Source organism: Perca fluviatilis, chromosome 3 (genome assembly GCF_010015445.1).
Source record: "Perca fluviatilis chromosome 3, GENO_Pfluv_1.0, whole genome shotgun sequence".
NCBI classification, from domain to species: domain Eukaryota; kingdom Metazoa; phylum Chordata; class Actinopteri; order Perciformes; family Percidae; genus Perca; species Perca fluviatilis.
In genome coordinates, this window is record NC_053114.1 from 43,165,828 (window position 1) to 43,192,190 (window position 26,363).

A 26,363-nucleotide genomic window follows, 5' to 3' on the forward strand; every position below is an offset into this window, starting at 1 on the left:
TCCCATAGCCGCCATGTGTGACAAATCTATGATGGCGTAACGCGTCAGGAAGAAGCAACAGAGTGGCAGATGAAGTCGTCACTTCCACTGTGGCCAAAATAAACGGATTGATGTAGGACTCAGTGTAATTTGATCATGTTTAAAGTAGGGCTGCACAATATATCGCTTTTTGTTTTTAAATGGCCATCGTGATATCAACTGTCGAATCACTCAGAGATTTGTTGTGTCAGTTGAAAGAAAATATTAGTTGAAAACTGCATTTTAAATGTAACTGTCAGCTGTTGTAACGGTGCCTTTTATATTCAAATTGTCCATGAAAAGAAAGTTGGAAACGTAGGAGAAAAAAAAACGCTCGATGCATTTCTTTAAACCAATCACAATCGTCTTGGCTCTTCAAAATAGTCTTGGGGAGGAACTTGTTCTGGTGGAACATTTGCACCCTGATAAAAGAAAACGCCACATCCAATATTAAATGAAGTTAACTGCTGACACAATACAGTATCGTGAGCTATTTAACCCTCATGTTGTCCTCGGGTCAAATTTGACCCGTTTTGGTCGCCCGGATAGCTCAGTTGGTAGCGCAATTGCCCATATATAGAAGATGTTTACTTCTTGACAAAATGGGCCCGGGTTTGACTCCGACCTGCGGCCCTTTGCTGCATGTCATTACCCCCTCTCTCTCCCCTTTCATGTCTTGAGCTGTCCTGTCAAAATAAAGGCTGAAAATGGCCCCAAAAAAATCATCTTTAAAAAACAATAATAATAATTTACCCGTTTTCAAAGTTTTTTATATCAGAAAATGTGGGATGTTGATAAAGCAAAATAAATGTAAACTCCCCAAAAAAAACACGACAAAGCGTTAAAAAAGCAACAACAAAAAATTGATGGAAAAAAAAGGTCCAAATAGCAAAAAAACCTGTCAAAAACGTCAGAAACAAGCTCCCAAAACATTGAAAAAGTGACAAAAACATTGGGAAAAAGTGAAAAAAAAAAAATGCCAGAAAAAGCGATTAAAATTTATTTAAAAAGTGAGCAAAACAATGGAAAAAAACCCATTAAATTGTAAAATACAAAACTGTGAAAAAAGTGACTGAAGGGACAACAAAAGTGTTTTGTTATGGTTGACGGGGAGACAACACAAGGGTTAAATCAGCTGGCTACGTGGTTAAACCTCATTTCTCATTGTTTGATGAATCTGTTGATTCTTTTCTGGATGAATGGATTAGTTTGGTCTATCAGAAAATGGTGAAAAATGTGCTTCCCAAAAACCCAAGATGACGTCCTCAAATGTCTTGTTTAGTCCACGACTCAAAGATACTCAGTTTACTGTCCCAGAGGAGAGAAGACACTAGAACATATTCACATTTAACAAGCTGGAATCAGAGAATTATTACTTTTTTTTCTTCTGATTAACTGATTAATCGATTATCCAAATAGTTGGCGAATGAATCCATTAATCTTTGCAGCCCTACATTTGAATTGATTAGGGTTATATGACAGGAAACCTGGCAACCAGTCAGCAAGGAGAAAAGCAGTCCCAATCGATCCCTCATCATTCCACCATCACCACCATCACCACCATCACCACCATCACCGCCATGACCGCCCCCGCATCCATTCTTTTCCTGTTCTCCCCTGGTTGTCATGGAGACAAATGGTTGTGTGTAACACAGAAGTAAGTAGGAGGTGGAGCGCTGTTGTGTGGAACATCAGCAGAGGCCAACAAGGCGGCCAGATCACAACCAAAGAGGACGCAGGAGACACACACAATCAATCAGCAGTCAATGGAGGACAACAAGTCCAAACTAAACAGGAAGGAGAAGAGACCCAGGGGTGATTGATGAACAGAGCTGGCCGTTGCAATTAAAGTAGAGTGTGTTATCCATCAATTCCAAACTTTGTGAGCCAATCAGACTCCAGGACTTCAGTCTCTAAGTGACTGATGAGAACAGAAATCTCTGACATTGGTCCAGTATTTAGAGAGATCGCTGCAGCGGAGAAACAAGCTACAATTTAAGTTAATAGAGCAATTGTCCAGCTTGAATTTACCTTCACAAAAGTGCTCGTTTTGCCGCTGACAGGCTCAGATTAATATTCTAAATGTCTGACAACATTATGGAAAGGATTTCTAAGGAGGTCGACCTTTCTGTTAAAGAGTAAGATCCTTTTTTTAAACATAAAAACGTCTGCGAAATTGCATTCGCTAAACCCACCAGACTCCATGTAAATAAACAGTCATTGTAAAATCCACTTCATTCAAAGTCGACAGAAACTAAATAAATCTATGAAAAGCTGTTTGGGGGTCTTTCCACTTTTCCAAACATAACAACTCTAGTTTTGGTTGAAATAAACACATAGTTTACTGATTTACATGTGAGAACATGCTGGCTCTATACACGCTAAAAGTATTGCTTTTTTAAATAGAGTCTGGTGGGTTTAGCGCTATCGACTTCAGAGCAGTTTCTGGTTAAACAGAAAGGTCTATCTCTGAAGGGATCCTTTCCATAATGTTGTCAGATACGTACACGGCCTGTCAACGGCAAAACGAGCACTTTTAGTGGACGAAATTAAAGATGCACATTTGCCCATAGTTTATAGGTTATACTGCAGCCTGGTCTGTGGCTGCCGGTTACAGTGTTCATGCTTAATACTGGACCAATGTCAAGAGATTGTTGTTCTCATCAGTCACTTAGACACAAAAACATAGGAAAATAGGGTCCAGGTTGAAAAAAACATAAGTTACCCTTTAAGCCCACTGAGATAGTTTGGATGTGACCGTTTCGGCCACAATAAGTCGAGTACTACTAGAGTGGATGTCCTGCAGAATGAGAAATTACTTTAATTGTTTCCACAAGAGCAAAATGATTTGCATTCAGTTTCTTTCTTTATTTTACCAAGAATGAATTACCGGGAGATATTCTCTACAGATTTTTTTAAGATGAAGACATAAAATTATGTTCAAACATCTTAAAAATAAAGAAAAAAACAGAAAACTTCAGGCAATTTACCCAACAAGTCCTCCAAACCACACGACGATATCGGCCGTTTATTCCTAGCCTCTGATAGGACCGACAGGAGCGTTTTCTGTTCTCTGGACTTCTGGATTGACCCTGCAGAGATCTGAGGGGCAGGTAACGATTATCCTGTCAACAATTTGAATCGATTCGATATCACGATGCGTCACATCCCCAATATTATTGTATATTACTACATATGGTTAATCATCAACAAATTCAGGCAGCCAGATGGGGGGGCCGCCCGGGGATATATATATACATATATATCCCCGGGCGCAGGGGCACACAACAACGGGGAAATGAAACGCCAAAACAAACCACACGGTTAGGAAGAGAATAACAAGGAAAGGAACTGCAACACGTGGGACGCGATCCCCGGTCTCCGGGGTGAAAGTCCCCCCCCCCCAGACCAACCTCCCTGCACAGACTTTCGCCTTATCAATACTACTCGCTACCGTTATCGTTCTGTGATCACAAAATATGCTTCCCATTGAAATACATTGCTTTAAAATTCGTAATCGCCACACGAGAAAAACAACATTTACGCGTCCTGTCCACGACTCAATAGATTCAATAACGTGACCACATCCCCAACTGCCGTGAGACCGGGCTGCACCCGAACAATCCCGGAAATGAAACGCCGTCGATACAGACTATATTCTCATTAACTCTGAATCATCTGATATGAGTTTCAGGTGCAGTAGCTGCTAATAGTTCCCGCTGAGGCGTTGGGAACGGGGGGGTGGACAGTGGCTCTCCCTGCTATGTAGCATCTCTTGGGCCGCTGTACTCAGTAATTGTTGCTATGGCACCAAAGCTCAGCTGTTCATTGGAGGGGGGGGGTTTAAGCTGAAGCAGGTTAAAATGGATTGCTAGCATTAATAGAACTATTTATACACTGAAGATAATAATTAGATGACAAAATGTCTGCTTATGCCTCGGCAAAACTGGGCTGATGACACGGGCCTCTGGGACGATTTGACATGAATTTTAAATTTTAACACTTTGGCATACATGACATGTCACCGGTGGCTGTAAGTCGCTGCACGTGACTCTGAATAATCAGGCAGACGGAGGAAGCAGAGGGAGAAATGTGACGTACAGTGTGTGCCAAAGGCGATGAGAGGAACAAGAGAATGTGTGGGGGGTAAAGAGGGCAAGATATAAAGGAGGGAGGGGGGGGGGGGCAGACAATGAATATAATAAGGAGTGGAGAGAGGAATTACATTATAAGATTGGCAAAGGAGAAAGTGCAGAAGAGATTTAAAGAATGTGGAGATGAAAATGGAGGCGCACAGAGGTTAGATCATAGGGAGACGCAAACGCTGTTTTAAGGAGACGAAGAGAAGAGTTAGAGGAAGTGAAGTCAAGATGTAACCAGTTTCTGGCGGGGGTTGTTAAATAAAGAAAATTAAATTTTTATCTCTTTGAAAGCCCTCTATCTGGAGAACGGGGCACGCGGAGAGGATGATGGGAGTTTTCAGTGCTTCGGCTACACTCTTTTCCCTTCTTCTTTTCCCTTTTGTTGTATGCAACAATGGTGATCAGGCTAAGCTGTGGCGCACTCGCGCCCGCACATACACACACACACACAGACACACACACACACACACAGTCTATCTCTGTCTCTCTCTCTCGCACGCACACACACACACACACAGTCTCTCTCTCTCTCTCACACACACACACACACACAGTCAGACACTGAGCTGACACATGATATTATCAAATGGCGCGGCCACGCACCCACACAGTGTCCTAATTAAGAGCACACGCAGCAGCACAACCTAAGCGTGCCTCACTCAGCTGTGGCATTCACATTTTTATTAACATGTGCACTTTCCGGTTGTTAATTCGCCTCCTAATGATGGTGTTTTCAAGCAGTTCCCTCGCTTGAATTGACAAGTGTGCAGAGTGCCCACTCTCTTCAGAGACCGGTTAAAATACACACACAAATAAAAGCCACACGTGTATAAAAAAGGATTTCCTCATTATTAACACTTTGGTCTGGATATACAGTACATCCAGTACAGCCTGACATCCATCATCACCTTCCGATCTCTGTGTGTTGCCGTTCAAAAACCGCCCTTCGCTTCGGGAAGCTACAACGACCTTTGAGCTAGCGAGCTACACACTAAAAATGGCACGTTTTGGAGAAAATTTGGATGGTGCAACAAGTCAGGCCTGCTCGGTTCTTTCAGGGAATGATTGTAAAGATTTACAACAAATGTGTTTAGGACATTTCCTCTCTAACTGGGAGGTTTTGGGAGTGACACGGATACCTGTAAGATTAAATGAGGTTTAACCATGTATCAGCTCATTTAAATAGCTCACGGTACTGTGTTGTGTCAACAGTTAACTTCATTTAATATTGGATGTGGAGTTTTCTTTTGCGAGGTGCAAATGTTCCACCAAAACAAGTTCCTTCCTGAGACTATTTAGCAGAGCCGCCGTCGCTGCGTCCGGAGCTTGGTGCCGCCCAAAACGACTGTGATTGGTTTAAAGAAATGCAAACAATCCTAAGCATTTTTTTCTCCTATCCAGGAGGGTGCCACAATGACCGGTATCTACCGGACCAAATAGCAACACGGATTTCGGTGCCACTTAAATGTCTGCGCTGCCCTCTGATGCTCCGAAACCGACGTTGAAGGCAACAGAAACATGGCTGCGTATGACGCTAGTTAACACTACACTAGACAGCAGGTAACGTCAGCCTACCGTTAGCTAGCAGCTGGATTAAACACGGTTAAAATGCTGACAGCTAAGCAGTGTAAAGTGTGACTGTATTTCACTGGAGAGGATCCAACAGCGGGACGTCCAACAGTCTGCTGCTGCCGGAAAAACAACACAGACGGTGCGTTCACTAGAAACTAAGCTTTGTGATGCATTCAAAGTTATTGTAAAATAAACCCTTTTCCCATCTAGTTGTTGTTTTTTTACCAGCAATTTACCGGTGAATTAAGTTATTGTTATAAGTTATTGGTATTACATTTTTTTAAATCATTTCATTTTGATCACATGGCCTTGGCAATAAACAAGCCGTTCTTTAATGTCGCCGACTTGTCGTTTTGTGCTCTTCGTTTTTTCTTATTTAGCTTCTTTTTTTTAAGTATTGGTGAAGGCACTGTTCAGGCAACGGCGCCATTTTAAAAGTATGGCTTTATCACCGGTATCGGAAAAAACCCAAACGATATCCAACCCTAGTTTTCATGCACCACATAGTATCTGGAATAAACACCCAGAAAACTGCAGGTCCGCTGCAACTCTCAGTTCTTTGAAATCAAAGACCTTGCTTTTTGATGCTGCCTTTCTTTAATACAAACACTCAGTCACCCGCCTTGCAGCTCATCCTCTCTAAATGCATACAAAAGAAAGCTAAAAGAAAAATTGTACTCAGTTGATATCTAGCCTCCTGACTGGCAACTATTCCAATGACTTACCAGCTGTTCAAACTCTTCTTCGGTTATTATAATTCAAATCCCCTGCCTTTTTCTTTAGGTCTTGCTATTTTGTTTCCTTTATTATCATCTATTATTTTGACCAAATTGAGTTTAAGCCTGTAATTATTTCTGTAATTATTTTTCTTTTTCAAATTTTACCATACTGACTTTAGGTCAGGTCCTATTTTAAATGCATTTGTTCAGTAAATTAGGTTTTAGTAAACTGGTGAGGGTTCGCTAGCCTGGGAAAACCCTGACAAACTTCCGGCAAATTTGAGATTTGCTCTGCAAGTCAGTCTGGCCAAGAGCCCATTCAAGCCCATTTCCAATTTTTCCAAATCGAGGCACCAATCGCAACCGTTGAGGAGGGCTTTACACGACGGGCTCTGCAACATGCTCGCTGGTTGAGATGTTTTTCTGTTGCTCTGCATACGTCATCTCCTTCACCGCTCTGATTGGTTGAAGGACTCTCCAATTGCGCCCAGAGGCATTTGAGCAGTGTTCGTTGGTGATGCCCCTTTGGAAATGGGCTGTGAATGAACGTTCCCCAGACCCAGTCCCACCAGGATCTGGTGTCAACCAGGCTAAAGTTTCGCTATACGGTTTCTGAGCTCACCAGCACACACTCTCTCTTTCTTTCTACGTGAAAGAGATATGTTGTGATTTATGTTGTATTGTTTTTTTTTGTTTTTTTTAGAAATGTGTGCAAATAAAGAAATAAATAAAAATAAATAAATAATTGTTCATTTCTTATACTGCACTGAAACTTGTATTCTTGTATTTTATACCTGTCTTATTCTATTTTAGCTGGTTTTTAAAAATAATTTTTAAGTATTTTGAACCACTCCCTAATGTTTAATGTGAAGCACTTTGAATTGCCTTGTTGCTATACAACATAAGCTGCCTTGCTCTGCCTTTTGGTGTTGTAATTCGTAGTTAGTTTTTCGATTCAAAGATCCGTCTACCCTTCATACTGTTGTTACTGATTTCCGACATTTTCCAGAACGCCGGCCACTCAGAAAACAGGCCCAAACTTGTTGGATTCCAGCTCCTGGCTCCATGTGTAGGTGGAGAGTGCAACTGTGATAAAGATAGTAAGAGCAAGAGAGCGAGTTTTTCCCACTCGAAAACCAGAGAGAGTCCACATCATGTCTAGTGGCTGCTTGTTGTTCTGCCGTTTGTGTCTCTTTTGCAACAGATTTCTCCCTGCGTGTTTGCTGGAAAGCGAGTGCAAAAAACGTTGGCCGCAAAAGCATATCTGAGAGAATAAAAAAAAAAACTTGGACTGAGGAATGACAAAATGATGTGTTGCTCATGGCCGCACTGCTGCAAACAATCAGAAACCTAAATACCGTTCTGATGGGCGCCTGGGTAGCTCATCTGGTAGAGCGCGCACCCATATAAAGAGGCTTAGTCCTCGACGCAGCGGCCGCGGCCCTTTGCTGCGTGTCATTCCCCCTCTCTCTCCCTTTTCAAGTCTAAGCTGTCCTGTCGGAAACAAATGCCTAAAATGCCCAAAAAAACGATCTTTAAAAATAAATAAAATACTGTTTTGATCATGTATACACAGATATGAATAACTACATTTCTCACGTTACATGAAAATGTCTTATGTCTAACATGTTATAAATCCGGACAATATTCACTAGTGTGCATGTGAAATAATGTATTCAAGTTGTTCCTGCTAATATGTCACCCAGCTGTACCATCAAACAACATCATCAAAATACACATTTAGATGTTTATTTAACTACACTTTGTCAATTTGTGTCTGTACATATCTCCCAAATTCACCAAAAGTTAACAGTAATGAAAACATTCACTACTAGTGAATGCCTCATTTGCATATTTAAACAGAAAACTATCAGAAAACTTTTAAAGCAAAAACCAATTGTCTTAATTTAAGTAGTCCCGCTTTGCCAGACCATCCACACGCTGTGGAGCGGAGGAGGGTCTGGCTAGTCCACACAGCATTTTGGGATAGGAGAAAAACGTGCTCTGGTTTAATGCCATTTCTTTAAACCAATCACAATTGTCTTGGACGGTGCTAAACCCCGCACGGAGCCACTGAAAAATAGTCGTGCAACAGAAAACTCCGATTGGACAGATAGTCTAGCTAGCTGTCTGGATTTACCCTGCAGAGATCTGAGGAGCAGTTAACCATAGTCCTCAGAAATCCACCGGAGGTTAGAACTAGTGATGGTCAAATGAAGCTTCACGAACCACTGTCTTTACTTTCTGAGCTCACTAGATGGCGCTCTCTGTTCAAATAAAAAGGTTAAAGGAATGGCAATGGCAAAAGTGAGCTCAGAAAGTAAAGACAGTGGTTCGCGAAGCTTCATTTGACCATCACTAGTTAGAACGCCAACACAAATGAAGAGGAAAGTAACGGAAAAGACATGCATCCGGCGGAATTTCCTGCAGCACCAGAGCAATCCCGGAAGTGGATTCCTCTTTCTTTGTGTTGGCGCTCTAACCTCCGATGGATTTATGACGCCAAAGGGCTAGACACGAGTCCCGAGAGCGTTAAGTAGTGATGCCAAGAGTCCTGACCCACAATGTCTAAATATGACGCTAAAGGAGACTTTTTGCGTCAATAACATATGCTAAATCCACCTGACCAAGTTTTGCTTTTTGATGCAAGGGGATTGAGAGTGGGTTGGCTTTGTTCTAACGCCGCTCTGTCTCTTCAGTCACTCTCTAGCTTGCTTCACCACATACCATGCTCACGGGCGCTCGTTGAGCCTACGTCCAACTCTGCCATTTACACCAGCACACAGTTTGTAACATTGAAACAAAAGGGATGCTGGATAATTTTATTTCTATAGTTTGTAGCTGACTCGACCAGCTGACTTCTCTATTGGCTGTAGAAACAGGAGACGTCTCTTACGTTCTAAAACCAGCCTCTGGAGACTCCACCAGCTGACTTCTCTATTGGCTGTAGAAACAGGAGACGTCTCTTACGTTCTAAAACCAGCCTCTGGAGACTCCACCAGCTGACTTCTCTATTGGCTGTACAAACAGGAGACGTCTCTTACGTTATAAAACCAGCCTCTGGAGACACAACCAGCTGACTTCTCTATTGGCTGTACAAACAGGAGACGTCTCTTATGTTCTAAAACCAGCCTCTGGAGACTCCACCAGCTGACTTCTCTATTGGCTGTTGAATCAGGAGACGTCTCTTATGTTCTAAAACCAGTCTCTGGAGACTCCACCAGCTGACTTCTCTATTGGCTGTTGAATCAGGAGACGTCTCTTATGTTCTAAAACCAGCCTCTGGAGACTCCACCAGCTGACTTCTCTATTGTCTGTAGAAACAGGAGACGTCTCTTACGTTATAAAACCAGCCTCTTGAGACACAACCAGCTGACGTCTCTATTGGCTGTTGAAACCGGAGACGTCCCTTACGTTCTAAAACCAGCCACTGGATACGTGAACAGCTGAGTCGCCGCAACACCATCTAAATATGACGCCAAAGGGCTAGACGTGAGTGCCGAGAGGGTCAAAAAGTGACGCCAAGAGTCCCGACCAAGCGTGTCGCTAAAGGAGAGTTTTTGCATCAGAAAAAGATATCAAAAATCTCCTCGGTAAAAACCTTTGCCTCCTAATATGTCAACTCAATGAAACAAGACTTCTGAGCCTGGCTTCCAATGTTCACATTTCTGTTCTGTGCATATTTAATAAAATAATCCCTCATTTGCATATTCAAAGAACATTTTCAGAAAACTTGCAATACAAAAAAATCATTGTCTTGATGTAAGTAATCAACTGGGGAAGTTCCATGATGATGTAAATTAGTTAAAATATGTTTCCCTATTTACCTGCAGTGTCTTTACATTTGAAGTGATTTTGAAGAGAACAACCTCACTTAGTGATTGTCTTCTCAAGTTCCTACTTCCAAATGCATGATGCAACAGAGCACATTATTGATCCTGGATCCTGCACGCAAATAGAAATAAAGCTGCACGTAACATCAACACAGAGATGAAAGCTGGATCCAGGCCTCGGCTGCAAACCAACACTGCGGGTTTTACCAAGTCAAATTTAAAGGTACCATGACATTGTGCTCTTTGGATGCTTTTATATAGGCCTTAATGGTCCCCTAATACTGTATCTGAAGTCTCTTTTATATAGACCTTAGTGGTCCCCTAATACTGCATCTGAAGTCTCTTTTATATAGACCTTAGTGGTCCCCTAATACTGTATCTGAAGTCTCTTTTATATAGACCTTAGTGGTCCCCTAATACTGTATCTGAAGTCTCTTTTATATAGACCTTAGTGGTCCCCTAATACTGTATCTGACGTTTTCTTTTATATAGACCTTAGTGGTCCCCTAATACTGTATCTGAAGTCTCTTTTATATAGACCTTAGTGGTCCCCTAATACTGTATCTGAAGTCTCTTTTATATAGACCTTAGTGGTCCCAACAACCTTAAAGGCCTTAGTGGTCCCCTAATACTGTATCTGAAGTCTCTTTTATAGACCTTAGTGGTCCCCTAATACTGTATCTGAACTCTCTTTATATAGGCCTTAATGGTCCCCTAATACTGCATCTGAAGTCTCTTTTATATAGACCTTAGTGGTCCCCTAATACTGTATCTGAAGTCTCTTTAATATAGACCTTAGTGGTCCCCTAATACTGTATCTGAAGTCTCTTTATATAGACCTTAGTGGTCCCCTAATACTGTATCTGAAGTCTCTTTTATATAGGCCTTAATGGTCCCCTAATACTGTATCTGAAGTCTCTTTTATATAGACCTTAGTGGTCCCCTAATACTGCATCTGAAGTCTCTTTTATATAGACCTTAGTGGTCCCCTAATACTGTATCTGAAGTCTCTTTCCCGAAATTCTGCCTTGGTGCAGAATTACAGCCACTAGAGCCAGTCCCACAATGAGCTTTCCTTAGGATGTACCATTTCTGTGTCTGTAGCTATTGAGGAGGAGAGAGGGGGGGCAAGGTGGAGGGTGGGGGGGTGGCCTTGACCAACTGCCACTTTGCTCGTTTGAAAGCCATGATGTCTCTCATCATCATGGGTGTGCCAAATTCTCTGGGTGGGCAAAGCAGAGAAAGGGGAGGTAACCTTTCTCCTTATGACCTCATAAGGAGAAGATTCCTGATTGGCCCATCTGAGCTTTCATTTTCTCAAAGGCAGAGCAGGATACCCAGGGCTCGGTTTACACCTATCACCATTTCTAGCCACTGGGGGACCATAGGCAGGCTAGGGGAACTCATATTAATGTTAAAAAAACTCATAAAGTGAAATTTTCATGCCATGGGACCTTTAAGTCTTTTTAAAAACCTACGTCCCGACCCAGGGCGGCAAAAAAAGTGACGCTAAAGGAGACTTTTTGCGTCAGTGACAAACGCCAAAGGCACCTGACCAAGCATTGCTTTTTGACCCCCTGGGAGTGAGAACGTGTTGTGATACCATCCTTCCTTTATCTTCTTTCTAGCTTTAAAACGGGGCCCACCACAGCCTCTGAAAGACCGTAAAGTCGGCCTAAAAGATTCGGGGCTTTCAAGGCTCTGACACAACAACCCGACGGCCGACTGTCGGCAGAAAAGGCAGTCGGACTGATCAGTCGGCTCCCGTCTCCCCGAGTTGGTCAAAAAACTGCCTCAGAACACACCGAAGCGACGCCGACTTGAGCGTACGTTCTGCGCGTGCGCGAGATGTAATACGTCTCCATAACAGCAGGCGGCGCTAATCTGTTTTGTCGTCAAAAAAAATAAATACAGAAATCACAAACATCTCTCTAGACCTCGTAAACACAGAGCACGCTGTCGTCAGTCAATGTTTTCATCAGAGAGAGCTGATAGTAGTCAAGAAGGATCGTTGTTGTCGTTACTCGCTGAACAGAGGAAAATACGACGGCTAGTAATAAGACGATACGGGCGTTGTCAGCTCCGGTTTTCTCGTGCACTGATTCGCTAGTCAAGGGCTAGCACTCCACCAATCAGATTGGTCACTGAGTCCGACTGTCCGCTGGCAGATTCAACAAGTCAAATCGGCCAAAATGGATGCCAACGGCTCCTCCGACTGACGACGGCACGGAACACACCGAACAAACTCGAGTCACTGACCTCGCCAGCCTGTCCGACGGCCGATTATCAGGTTGGTGTGTCAGAGCCTTTAGGAAAACATTTGGGGCCGAAGCCCCAGAAGCCCCCCCCCGCAGCACAACTTCTGAACGTTCAAACTGCCACTAGTCTCGCATTGCCAGACCTTCAGCGTGATTTATGGTTCTGTGGAGGCTCCACACAGAGCTTTAGCAGTGGCCTGAAATCTATACTTATGCGTTGCTGTGTGTGTGTCGATCTCTTTAAGAGAATAGCAGGGCCGGCATGTGTGTGTGTGTGCATGGGAAGAGTGGACTAAGATTTACAGATTAGTCTTTTTTTGTGCTTCTTTCATGCTGAATGACTTATTTCCAAGAAACTTCTGAGCACGTCTCTGGTAAACACAAGATTTAAAGTGGTGCTTTTGCGTGATTCTTTGCGGAGAAACTCCGTTTTACAGATCTGTCGATTAAATCAACTAATCGATAAGTCGACCAAATCATACGAGTGATAGTCAAATCTGAATTTCTTTAGTGTAGGACAGCCCTACTTTTTTTTTTCCAAAAGTCAGTGAGTAATCGTGTTAAATAATTGTGATTTATGATTTTTTTTCCATAATCGAGCAACCCTACTGTAAGTTGCAGCTGGAGCCGTTTTCTCAGTGTTGCAAAAGTTGAAGTTTTGCAGCTAACATGCTGGGTTATGAAAGTGGAAAGAGCTACACTCGAGGACGAGAAGCCAAATGACTAAACAGACGCTGTCGAGGTCCGCTGCTCACTTTTGGTCCCCCCCCCCATTCTAAACACTGTTTGACTCAAACAAATCTAATATTGGCCAGAAAGACATTTTACAATCCCTTGTTGCAACTGACCTTGACCATTTTGCACTGTTGCCATGGTAACAAATGAGACCAAGAAAATGAGCTGCTACTGATATTGTTTTCCCTTCCGCTGAAAGCTGAAATCGACGTTCTATAATCGTTTACACGCAGTGAAGAAGAGTGATTGTTTCTTCTTCTTTTCTTTTTTTTTTTTTTTTAATCTCTCCACTCTACCTGAAATGGACTCTGGCTGTTGTAGTTCTTCACTTCTTTGTCGGCTCCACGAACAAGCAGCACTCTGGCACAGTTATCCTAGAGAGAGAGAGAGAGAGAGAGAGAGAGAGAGAGAGAGAGAGAAAATAATATTAAAACAAGGCTGAAAAAATGTCTAGAAAAGACACGGGAAGATCCTTTAATTCTCCTACTTTGCTGGCCGATTGGCTTCCGGTGACATTAGACGAATTCCCAAAAAGCAAAAGAAGTCAGAAGAGCAGGAAGGGATCAGTTTGGCCGAACAGTCTAAACATCCCAGCACTGACACAGGAAAAAGAAGGGAAAGAACAACAGAACAGATCTTACTAAAGCTATCACGCACTGCGTTATGGGCATATATTGGTATAGATACAAAGAACACAAAAGAATATAGAGAGATAGAGAGAGAGAGAGAGAGAGCAAGAGAGAGAGAAGAACAGAGAGATGGAGAGTGCTGAGGGGTTTGAATCTACTGCACAAATCGCCCACAAAGTGCTCAACCACGCATGTACCGTGCACACACACACATGAATATAAATACTTTCTGTTTTAGATCCACAATAAGCTATTGAGAGTTGAAAAAAAGAACGCTCACACAGATCCTGACACACAACCATAATGTGTACAGTGTTGTCGGCATCACAACTGTTTCTGCCATCAGACATTCAACATCTCATTTTTATGCCAATGCCATGCATGAGAGTGTTATTTTTACCCATGGACGTCTCCATCTCGAGTGTATATAGCGCTCCCACGACATTTTTTTTTATGTACATTCATGATGAAGCTTCCAAAATGGTAATGTGTGACAAACATCAGAGCCATGAGGCATTTTAGCTTTCAGGAGACAATTCGAAGCAGACAACAAGAAGAAATGCACTGTAGTACGGCAGAGTGTCAGGGGCCAGTGTAGGAAAAAATAATTATTACGAAACCGGGGGAGGGAGGGGTAATATTCCGAGATTAAAGTTGTACATTTATGAGAGAAAAAAACGTATATATTTTCTGAGATTAAAGTCGTACATTTATGAGAGAAAAAATGTGGATATTTTCTGAGATTAAAGTTGTACATTTACAGGAAAAAACTTGGATATTCTCTAAGATTAAAGTCATACATTTATGAGAGAACATTTAGATATTCTCGGGGATTAAAGTCGTACATTTACGGAAAAAAACGTTGATCTTTTCTGAGATTAAAGTTGCGCATTTATGAAAAAAAAAAAACGGGGATATTTACTGAGATTAAAGTTGTGATTTCAACCCCACATGAAGTAGACTTTAATTCCAGAGAATGTCTGAGTTTTTTCTTGTTCATTTACTACTTTAATCTCAGAAATTCAGATTTTCTTTTTTTTTCTTGGAATATTACCCTCTGAACTGAATGGCCACAACATCTAAATACGTTTACAAGTTTAATACAAACTGGTGGACATGACAGCTTTACAAGTTACTTCAGTTACTGTCACAGGTCTCTCGCTAGCAACAACTTCTCCGGTCTAACTTAGCTAGTGATGTCATCCGGTGTAGGTACCAGATGTGCTCGGGGGGGGGGTCAGAACTGCAACGCGGTCCTGCGTCTGTCGGTGATGTCACAGTACGGCAACGCCACTAGTTCAAACTACATTGGGTCCGACGTGCTCGGGCTCATTTACACATGCTTTGGCAATATAATCTACCCTTTGCCATGCTAATAACGCCTTTTTGAATTTGAGTATATATATTACCATATATCAATTCCAATATTTATGTCTAAAAATACATCTTCCTAATATGTAAAAAATATTGTTAAGATGCTGATGTCAGCTGCTGATCAAGTTAAGCTGTGTGTGTGTTTTTGAGTGTGTGTGTGTGTGTGTGTGTGTTTTTTGAGTGTGTGTGTGTGTGTGAGTGTGTGTGTGTGTGTGTGAGTGTGTGTGCGAGTGTGCGGATTACAGTGTGAATGAACGTTACGATGCTAATGTCAGCTCCCAATCAAGTAAAGCTAAAGTGTGTGTGTGTTTTTTTTAGTGTGTGTGTGTGCGTGTGCGTGTGTGTCTGTGTAAGTGGATTAAACAGTGTGAATAAATGTTACGACGCTAATGTCAGCTGCCGATCAAGTTAAGCTAATGTGTGTGTGTGTGTGTGTTTTGAGTGTGTGTGTTGTGTGTGTGTGTGTGTGTGTGTGTGTGTGTTGTTGTGTGTGTGCATGTATGGAAGTACATACGTAAATGCTACGCTAATGTGTGTGTGTGTGTGTGTGTGTGTGTGTGTGTGTGTGAGTGTTTGAGTGTGTGTGTGTGTGTGTGTGTGTGTTTGAGTGTGGGTGTGTGTGGATTAAACAGAGTGAATGAACTTTACAACGCTAATGTCAGCTGCCGATCAAGTTAAGCTAATGTGTGTGTGTTTTTGTGTGTGTGTTGCCCGCCGCTATATTTAAGTGTCTCTAGTTTCTGTGGAATTATCTACAACCAATACAGCACTACAAAGAAATGAATTAGTAATTAGTTCCTGGTTTTTCTACATCTGTGCAATATTTGCATTTATTTTGGCTCTCGGGGCTTTTACAGTGTGTTGTTAGGTTGTGGTAAGTACCATTTAATAGATAGTGCTCTAACTCTCTGTGAAAGTTCTCCATAGTTCAAAGTTCTCATAGCATCCCTAATTTATTGTAACTTAATATTACAGTTAGAATACCACAATGTCCATGATGCTGCTGAGGATAATCCAGGATGTGGCCAGTAGAAGAACACAGTAGAATTCTTAAATATTCTCGCCAGAGTTTATTAAGTTTGTTATGTTGTAATGCAACGTTGTACTCTGGACTCAGAATACAGAGGATTGAGACTTCGTGCATATTTATGATGTAGAGTATTACAGCCTAATAACGGAAGGATCCTGGATACATCAACCCCCTCTCTTTCACAGAGGCAGCCAGCATTATCAGCGTCTTAAATGAGAGGAACTGAGGGTATACTATAGTTTTTATTATCATCAACAAATCACATGAAAAGAACAAAACCAAACAGAATCTATCTTGTGGGTGTGTGTGTGTGTGTGTGTATCACAGCCTGATAGGTCTTCTTCTACTGGTTTTTAAATGACTTTGCTCAGAGAGAGGGAAGTTTTTTCAAATACAGATGTCACTGAGAAAATGCTGTTTTTGGAGGGGTTTTTCGTTGCAATGCCACGAGTGGCCACTGGACAAAATTGAGATTAAATTCATACATTTATGAGAAAAAAAAACTTGGATTTACTGAGATTAAAGCCATAAATTTACAAGAAAGAAATTTAAATATTCCCTGGGATTAAAGTTGTAAATCTATGAGAAATTAACTTCTTCCAAAGGATTTTAAATCACTTTTCTCAGATAGAGAGACGTTTTCCAAATATCAAAAATCCATGGATTAAAAATTTTGAATAGAAAGAGTCATAACCGACGTTGTTTGCAGTTCGAGGTGTGCTGGCAGCAGTTTTACACACGTCTCTTTTACAATGGTGGCCTATCAGAAAAATGCTTTTTTGGAGGGATTTTTCGTTGCAATGCCGCGAGTGGCCACTGGACAAAATTGGCTGCAAGGCTGAGCGCTGTTCCTGTTCCAGCCACAACGACTCGAACAGCAAAACAAGGTTGATTATGACTCTTTGTATTCCGAATTTTTAATCCACAGACTTTTTATATAATTAAAAAAACTCCCTCGAGCCGAGAAAAGCGATGTCAGAACCTGTGACGTCATCACACTGTACTTAAAGGTGCAGTAGGTAAGACTTATAAAACTAACTTTCTGTCATATTTGCTGAAACTGACCCTATGTTCCAGTAGAACTACATGAAGCAGGTCATTTATTTAAAAATAAAATCCAGCTCCTCTGGCTCCACCTACAGGCTGTAGTGTGATTTGCAAAAAGCCACCGCTCCCTGTTCAGATGCACCAATCAGGGCCAGGGGGGGGTGTCTAACTGCGTGTCATTCACTGCTCATGGACACGCATTCATTCTCCCTTGTGGGGGGAGGGGCTTAGGAGACCGTTTTGGGCTTTAGTGGAAAGGGGGGAGGGACTGAGAAGTTGTCGATGTTCACATTTTTTGGCTAAGTCCTGGATCTTCACAATCCTACCTACGGCACCTTTAACCTCGATGAAAAATGTCATGGGGCGCCTGGGTAGCTCAGCTGGTAGAGCGCGCCCATGTATAGAGGTTCACTCCTCGACCCAGCTCCATGCACTGACACAGAAGCAGCATTTCACGCCTACGACCTGGTGTAACTAACAAACTGCAGCTGGCGTAAAGGCCATTTCATGAGTTAAAAGCATGTGGCTCCTTAGCTACAGAGAACAAATGATCTTTCTTAAGTGGAACTAAATGCATGCTTTGATTCAAGTAATACAGCAGTTGGCCGTTTCTGATTCCCAGCTGTATCGTAGCTGGCCACGCTCGGAGGGCAACGTGTTAAACGGTCTCCGATGACTGGCTGTACAAACAAGGGTTGAGGCTACTGCTGACCTTTAGCTTGAGAGCATACTGACATGATTAAGTCAACTGGTCTTTGAGATGGTTCATCTATTCTGTGTACATTCCCTTCAGGGATAAAGCTGGAGTTATTCTATATTTTCAGCCAAATCATCTGATTGGCTGTTCAGCTTGAAAAACGAGAGTGAGGAAAACAAACGGCTATGACAGGCACACACAAGGCTCCTTTCGTTTTTCATGTCATCTGATCAATCCAATACACATAGAGCTGTCAAAACTGGTCCAAAATTATGTTTGAATGTTCCTTCCAAAAAAACACAGGTTTGAACAATTTGAATAACTATTTTTGCACATTAGGTCCATAAGATGGCAAAGGTAAAACGAGTCATACATAACTACTTGTGTAGGTATATTTATTCCAAGAATAACATTTAATGGACAGGACAGCTAAGTGAGAAAGGGGGGAAGACATGCAGGAAATCATCACAGGTCAGACTCAAAACCTGGACCTCTGCGTCGAGGCATAAACCTCTATGTAAATGTGCGCCTGCTCTACCAACTGAGCCAACCCAGCCACAATAACATGTCTTTTAAAAGATCTCTACATACCTACACATTACAAAATAAACTAACGTTCATAAACTAATATCCTATACCATGATATTCAATTTAAAGACTGTAATAGACCTCTCTCTCTCTCTCTCTCTCTCTCTCTCTCTCTCTCTGCACCGCTAAACAATTAGTCCCCTAGCAAGCAAGCTAGCTTACTAGCCAGCCGGCCAGCCACTAAATTAGTAAAATGTAACAACTTAATGTTTAATTCACACGCTTACGCTCACTGTCAAATCATAGGAAAGCACATTGCTATTGCCAGATGAGTGACAAATTTGTTTGGCTAATTTTCTGAAACCAGTGTATGATGAAGGCACGTCGTGTGGGTGGAATTAGCAAGCTAACGTTAGCTACCGACCCAAGGAAACTCTCAACGTTACTCCCAAAACCCTTGAATAAGTAATATTATAGGTTCCTTGTCAAACGTGTACAAATGTGCGTTTGTTGGGGACAATCTTTTCTGCTTCTCTTCAGAGTCATCCGATTCATCTACCAACCCTTATGGAGCTGGCTGAGGTTTGCCTCGGACCAGCTCTTAGTTATGCTGTTACAGTTTTAGACTGCCGGGGGACTTCCTGTTGAGCTCCTCTCTCCTCTCTCTTTGCATTCATTCATGTCCCAGAAATGCTTGTTACTAACTTAGCTCTGGGGAGCATATTCCCCGGAGTTCTTATGTTTTCTCGCCTCGCAGTTTTCCTTGGATTAGTGTTGGACCTAAATCATGGTTGAAGCTGCCGCCGTGGTCCTGCTTGGCGCCCTGTTATGCCCTGCTACGCCCTGCTTTGTCCTGCAGTGCCCTGCTACACCATGAACTACAACAAATATTATTTCTAGTCATAGTTCCAGTATCTTTATTGTGACTATTATCGCCACTGTTCATCACACCCCCAACCGGCCCCGTCAGACACCGCCTACCAAGAGCCTGGGTCTGTCCCAGGTTTCTCCCTAAAAGGGAGTTTTTCCTCGCCACTGTCGCACTAAATGCTTGCTCTTGTTGGGAATTACTGGAATTGTTGGGTCTTTGTAAATTATAGAGTGTGGTCCAGACCTACTCTATCTGTAAAGTGTCTTATGTGAATTATAAGACTATAAATAAAATTTAATTGAACTATTTTCAGCAGCGGATTAATCCAGATTTGGTGCTCTAGTGAGTATTTGTGGCAACAGGACGGTGTGTGTGTGGGATTGAGTAAGAATAAACTACAGTGTGTGTGTGTGTGTGTGTGTGTGTGTGTGTGTGTGTGTGTGTGTGTGTGTGTGTGTGTGTGTGTGTGTGTGTGTGTGCGTGTGTGTGTGTTCATGGTGATGCAGGAACATGTCTGCCAGTGTCCAACAGTGTGGCTCATTGATTTGGGGTTTTTATGATACGTCAGGCTGTGATTTACACACACAATCCTTGTTAGTAGATACATTCATTGTTGGTTTGGGTCTGCACATGGGATTTGTTGACAATTATTTAAATTTTACTCTTTGAGGTTCAAGGGTATTTTCACACATCTTCTAAAATTTACCTTTTTAGGGTATTTGCATGTAACTGATCCCCGAACAAACTCAGCTTTCCGTGTAGTGACGCCCTCATTTTTTCTAGAGCGATGAGTAAAGAGATAATTTGACGCTTAAGCTGAAACGTTGATGTTCGCTTTTTGAAAGTCCTCAAATCTCTTTTGAAAAACAAACCTTAACTTATGATGTTTTGTACGAATTGTGTCGGTGCTTGAAATGAGTTCACCAAAGTCTTTCGAATCACAAAGTACTGTAACGTATGATCGAAATAGTTCCAATGTCTCAAATTTTGATATATCCCTTTTTGAGTGTCCAACATCGTCTTTAATCCTCAGAGGGTTAAATTCAAGTCACGTGGAACCAGACGGCTATTTGGTGGAAGCTAATGGGGCTTCTCAAAGCAATAAAAGCATTGCCAACATTTTTATACCATTTAAAATGCACATACTGGCAAAAGTATGTAGGACATAATGGAATATATCAGAAAGGATTTTAGGCTATAAAAAGAATTGTTTACCAAGCACTTGGACTTAATACAATTTTCTTGTACTACTTGATACATGCATGCTTTGTGTTGGAACAACGAAGGAGTTATTCAATCTCATGAAACAAACAACTGCTCAACATAAATCCACATATCATTCCAGTTAACCATATTTATAATGTTTACTCTCGGTTCTTCTTCTGGGGATTCTCCACGCTGCAGGAGACCAGCGTTAGAGCGTCACATACGTGATTATGATAAATAACGTGCAAATAATTTGCCCCATGGGACACGGGGAACAAAGAGCCTGCGAGGTACAAACAGAGCAGAAATGAAAGAGGTGCAGTCAGCAGCAGAAACAGCAGCAAAAACAAACAGGACGTCAGCATGAAGAGTGAAGGTGGCGGCGGAGCACTGAAGGTTGTGTAAGGTGGTAGCTGTCAGATAATACAGGAACACATGATGACTGACAGCCAGAAGTCTATTTCTGACATGTGCAACATGTTTAACCTTTCATCCTGGACTATACACACCTGCCCATTTACTATATCTTTTTTGCACATTCTGCACTCAATCCATTCAGCCTCTTATGCTCTTTAATTGATAGGATAGCTTGAAGACAGGAAAGGGGAGAGAGAGAGGGGGGCAAAGGGCCGGATTCTCTCTCTCCAGTCTCTCCTCCCTTACTACTTATTTGGAATACTACAATACACTACAATACTAGGAAAGTGTTTAGTTAAAGGTCCAATATGTAATATTTGTACTGTAATAAATCCAAAAATGACACCAATGCCTCATCAGATATTAAGGAAACATGTTAAACTGAAATACTATCTTTTCTGACAACAATGCTAATGTCAGTATTTTTTCTTTTTGAAATTTACATTCCGTGACGGAGTTTATGTTTATGTTTTGATCTGTGTGTTGTTATCAACGGCCCAGTTTGACAGCCAGGCCGGGTTGCCAGATATAAGTGTAAAAACGTAAACCCAGCGCGCTACAGCTGTAACGGTAGAACAGCCATGAAAGCAGCAAACAAACGAACAGGATCAACGGAGATAGATTCTACCTGACGTAAAAAAAAGAAAACAACATGTTTCTAACAGTTGCGTGACCAGAGACGTAACAACCCCCTGGTAAATATTGGAGATACATTTGAAAGATGGAGACAGCTTAGAGCCCAAAAGGACGCAGAGTTGGCTTATTTTCTCCTCAACAGGTAAGCATTAGCTTCAGGCTAATTTATCACAGCTACTAGGACGGCCGGGCTTTTATGTCATTTCAACATTTGTGTTCTCACATTGAATTATATAGCTAGAGTACCCAAGTTGGTTACTCCGCAAAACAATTGAGACACAGCCAGTAAAGTGATCCCGACTGGTCCTGGCTAACGCCGCCATGCTAACTGCTAGCTAACGTTACCGGAGAACCAGGCATGCAGCCCACGGCTGTTTAACAATGTAGTTTAGCGGCTGGAGCCGGCAACGGTGAGTTATTTTAAACCACGAGAGGGGGCTGTAAATCGGAAGAGAGGACTGTGAGTTTGCAGTGTGTTTAGCGTTGCCGTAATTCTAAGCCAATGAAGTTGTTCGTCGGTAAGGTAGTGGTATTTTAGCGTTTGTATTGTAATTCTAAGCCAATGAAGTGTTCGTCGGTAAGGTAGGGGTATTTTTAGCGTTCATATTGTAATTCTAAGCCGAGGAAGTGTGCCTGACTGCGTGTGCAGAGAACAGTGAGGTTGTTGTGTTTTTAGCGGTTCATACTGTAATTTTACACCGAAAAGTGTGTCTGTCAGTTGGTTACAGAGCTCGCGTGAGGCACGGGCTTTATGACTGTCAATATAGCCAGCATCTACCGTTAGTCTCCGCTGTGCTGGGTAGTAATGTCTGGCGTAATGGAGAAAAGTGTCTAGCAACGTTGTTGTGAATGCTGCGGTCTCAGCCTGGCAACCCCCGTGAACTTCGAGTCTGGGCAGGAGGGGGCGGGGGAAACCTCTCCAGTATTTTGAATTGGTAGTGCAGTAACTATTTTAACCGCTAGCTGCCAGTATTACACACAATATTACACATTGCACCTTTAAAATGTGTCTAAATAATCCTAAGCGGCCAGACACGAAAATAAACAATTCATTCATTAATTCATTCCTAAAAAAAGCATTTTGTAATTCTAAGTGTATAGTATTATTATTTATTTATTTTTAAATCTTCAAAATTCAGTTTGTCTTAATAATATCGGTATGCATGTTATACTTTTCTGCTGCCTCTTTACAGGCTCCACACAGTAACACAATGTTGGCTTAACTATATTAAAATAGTACAAGGTCAATCCAATGCTGGTATGTGCTCTCATTCATATTACAAACACACACACACACACACACACACACACACACACACACACACACACACACACACACACACACACACACACACACACACCTGTTCTTATCAAGTACAGAAGCATAGACACCCTCTGCCCGTGCTCACCTGGTTGTATAGGGCACAGATGTGGAGAGCAGCGTTTCCCGAGGCATTCTGGGCGCTCATGTCTGCGCCATAGAACAGCAGATGCTCCAGGTGCTGCACGTGGCCGTGACGGCAAGCCTGCAAAACACACACACACACACACACACACACACACACACACACACACACACACACACACACACACACACACACACACACACACACACACACAGTAGTTGTCAGACGAAGCCTTCCGCTGGATAGCAGTTGCAGTAACAGGCCTGTACCACTAGATGTCAGTGTGCTGCAGAGGAGATGAGAAGCAGCCGTACCCTCAGTTTGACCCAGTCATTAAACAGATGGGAGGATAGATGAGTGTGTGCATCAAAAGCTCAAAGAAATGCACAGTTGCATGATTGAATTTGTCAAGACAAACAAAAGAACAGTCCAGGCTGAGCAGGAAGATGTTGCTTTTATCAACCAATGTCCGGGGTAGGGGGGGATCATTTTGAAATGGCCTCTTTACACTAGAGATGCAAAGACTACTAGAATAACTGATTACTTGTCAACTATTATACTATATACTATAGTACTATATACTATACTATCAGTCGGAAAGTATTTAGATAATCGAATCCTTTGAAAAAAAGTCAAAGGTTCTTTGATTCCAGTTTCTTAAATGTGAACATGTTCTAGTTTCTTCTCTCCTCTGTGACAGGAAACTGAATATCTTTGAGTTGTGGACAAAAACAAGACGTCTGAGGACGTCATCTTGGGCTTTTGGAAACACTGATCCACATTTTAGAGACCAAACAACTAATCAATTATTTGCGAAAGTAATTTACATATTAATTGACTATTAATAATCGTTAGTTGCAGCACTAAGACCCAACCTTGAACTCTGAACTAGCACCAGCCTGTCTGTTGTTCACTGTCCTGCCTGACAGCTGATTGTTATCGAGTCTGAAGCGGGACAGATGGGGGGGGGGGAGGCAGAGATTTGGCAACTCATCAGCGAGAGAGATATGAGCAATGCGATGAAGCCGATGGGCTCGAACACACGCAAATACACACAACACTGTGTGGAGACGCTCACAGTTTGTCACTGCTGCAGGGTGGCTCTCCTTAAACGGCTTGATCTACCTCAACGGGTAACAGCTGCCGAGACAGCCGGGGGGCTGCTGTGTGTGTTTTAGCAATGCTTTCCCCAATACCAGCTGGTCCAAGTAACCAAACAGCCTGTGTGTGTGTGTGGTGTGTGTGTGTGTGGGTGGGTGCGCGCGTGCCTGGCAAATCTAGTGATATGTAGGTATATGTAGTATATGTATTGCCAGAACTTCCTCCACAGCGCTGCGGAGGAGGGTCTGGCTAGTCCACACAGCATTCTGGGATGGGAGAGAAACGTGCTCTGGTTTATTGACATTTCTTTAAACCAATCACAATTGTCTTTGGCGGCGCTAAACTTGTTTTGGTGGAACGTGTGTACGTTCAAAAGTAGTTTTAGTCGTGCGACAGAAAACTCCGATTGGACAGATAGTCTAGCTAGCTGTCTGGATTTACCCTGCAGAGATCTGAGGAGCAGTTAACCATAGTCCTCACAAATCCACCGGAGGTTAGAACGCCAACACAGAGGAAGAGGAAGGGGACGGACATCCGGCGGAATTTCCGGTGGCAGCTGAACACTCCCGGAAATAAAAAGGTCATCGATATAGACTACGAGGCGAATAATCGGAGAATGCGGCTGATCAGGACTCAGGGCATGTTCAGACCAACAAAAGCAATCACCGCAAGGGTTTTTGGAGTGTTAATGGCTTATTTGTGTGACTTCCTGTTGTGTTATTTAACTCCTCAAATGTAGCACATTTATATTACCGTTTTCCGTCAGATCGTTTACAGATCTCGACATTTCCGAGCGCACTTGAAGACGGCTTCATTTCACGGAGAAAGAGAGGACGAAAAGAGACGGAGGGACTGAGGAAACAGTCAGCTGTTACACAAACTCCTGGGCCCACCGACTCAAAACACACCGACAAGTCTGATGGCCCGATGTACTAAGGCTCAGTCCTTCTCTGCATGTCATCCCTGTCTCTCTCCGCCCTTCCCTGTCTTCAGCTGTCCTATCGAATAAAGGCCAAAAAAGCCCCAAAAATAATGTAAAAAAAACCTGTTTGAATCCATCTCAACTTTGTTACAGTATTAAAGGAAAAACTAAACCATAAAACAAATATTAAAATCCCAAAATTGAAAATCGAAATACCTATCCAACGAACGATTATCCGAATACTCGATATTCAAATCCAGCCCTAGTGATGTGTCTGTCTGTGTGTGTGTGTGTGTGTGTGTGTGTGTGTGTTTACCTGGTGAACTTCATGCCAGCCGTTCTCGTCCTGGCAGCAGACGGAGGCGTGGTGGTTGAGCAGGAGCTCGCAGCAGCCCGGGTCCCCCCCCACCATCACGCTGTGATACAGAGGAGTCAGACCACGGCTGTCCTTGTAGTCCGGAGAAGCTCCCAACTCCAGCAGGGTCTGTGTGTGTGTGTGTGTGTGTGTGTGTGTGTGTGTGTGTGTGTGTGTGTGTGCAAGAGTGTGTGTGAGTGTGTGCGAAAGTGTGTGTGTGTGTGTGTGTGTGAGAGAGAGAGATAAGATAGATAAGTTAAGATAAGAATCTTTATTGTGATTGCACATCAGGTATACAACGATATTGCAGTGCTGCTTTGGCCAGTGCATAATAAATATAAACAATAAAAACAATAAAAAAACAATAAAAACAATTAAAAAACAATAAAAAACAATAAAAACAAGAGGGAGAGAGAGAGAGAAAAAAAAAAAAAAAAGAGAGATAGGAGGGGGGGATGAAAGGTCAAAAACATTATTAAGCAAGGCGGGTTATACAATGCATAAAATATCAAAGCTCATCACACTTTTGTTTTAAAGTTTTATAAGCTTTGATATTTTATTGAAGATAAAGCAATAGAAAAAAAACAATTATTATTTAATTTTTTATTATTTTTTAATTATAAGGTTCATAAAAGTGCACTGTAAGATTGATTTTAAAGATTAATGTGATATTGCTCGTCTCAGCTCCTCGGGAGGGACTGACGGACGGCATATTAGGGCTGGGAATCACCAGAGACCCCCCCCCCCCGATACCATATTATCATGATACAAACATATTGTGATATCCTGCGGTATATTACAATTTAATGCCATTTTTCCAACTTCAATTGATGTCCCCAAAGGGAAAACCTTTGTCCCATCTGGTTT

At 42.2% G+C, this 26,363-nt stretch overlaps 1 protein-coding gene across 1 annotated transcript in view; it reads right to left on the minus strand.

The window, feature by feature from the left end:
- Nucleotides 1-26,363, minus strand: part of LOC120556519 (SH3 and multiple ankyrin repeat domains protein 2-like) — a 287,467-nt gene that overhangs the window by 148,107 nt on the left and 112,997 nt on the right. Inside the window, exons 7-9 of the mRNA XM_039796163.1 lie at nt 25,458-25,625; nt 23,122-23,238; nt 13,574-13,651 (exon numbers count right to left, since the gene is read on the minus strand). Of these exons, the coding sequence (XP_039652097.1) occupies nt 13,574-13,651; nt 23,122-23,238; nt 25,458-25,625 (363 nt within the window). The remainder of the gene's footprint in view (nt 1-13,573; nt 13,652-23,121; nt 23,239-25,457; nt 25,626-26,363) is intronic.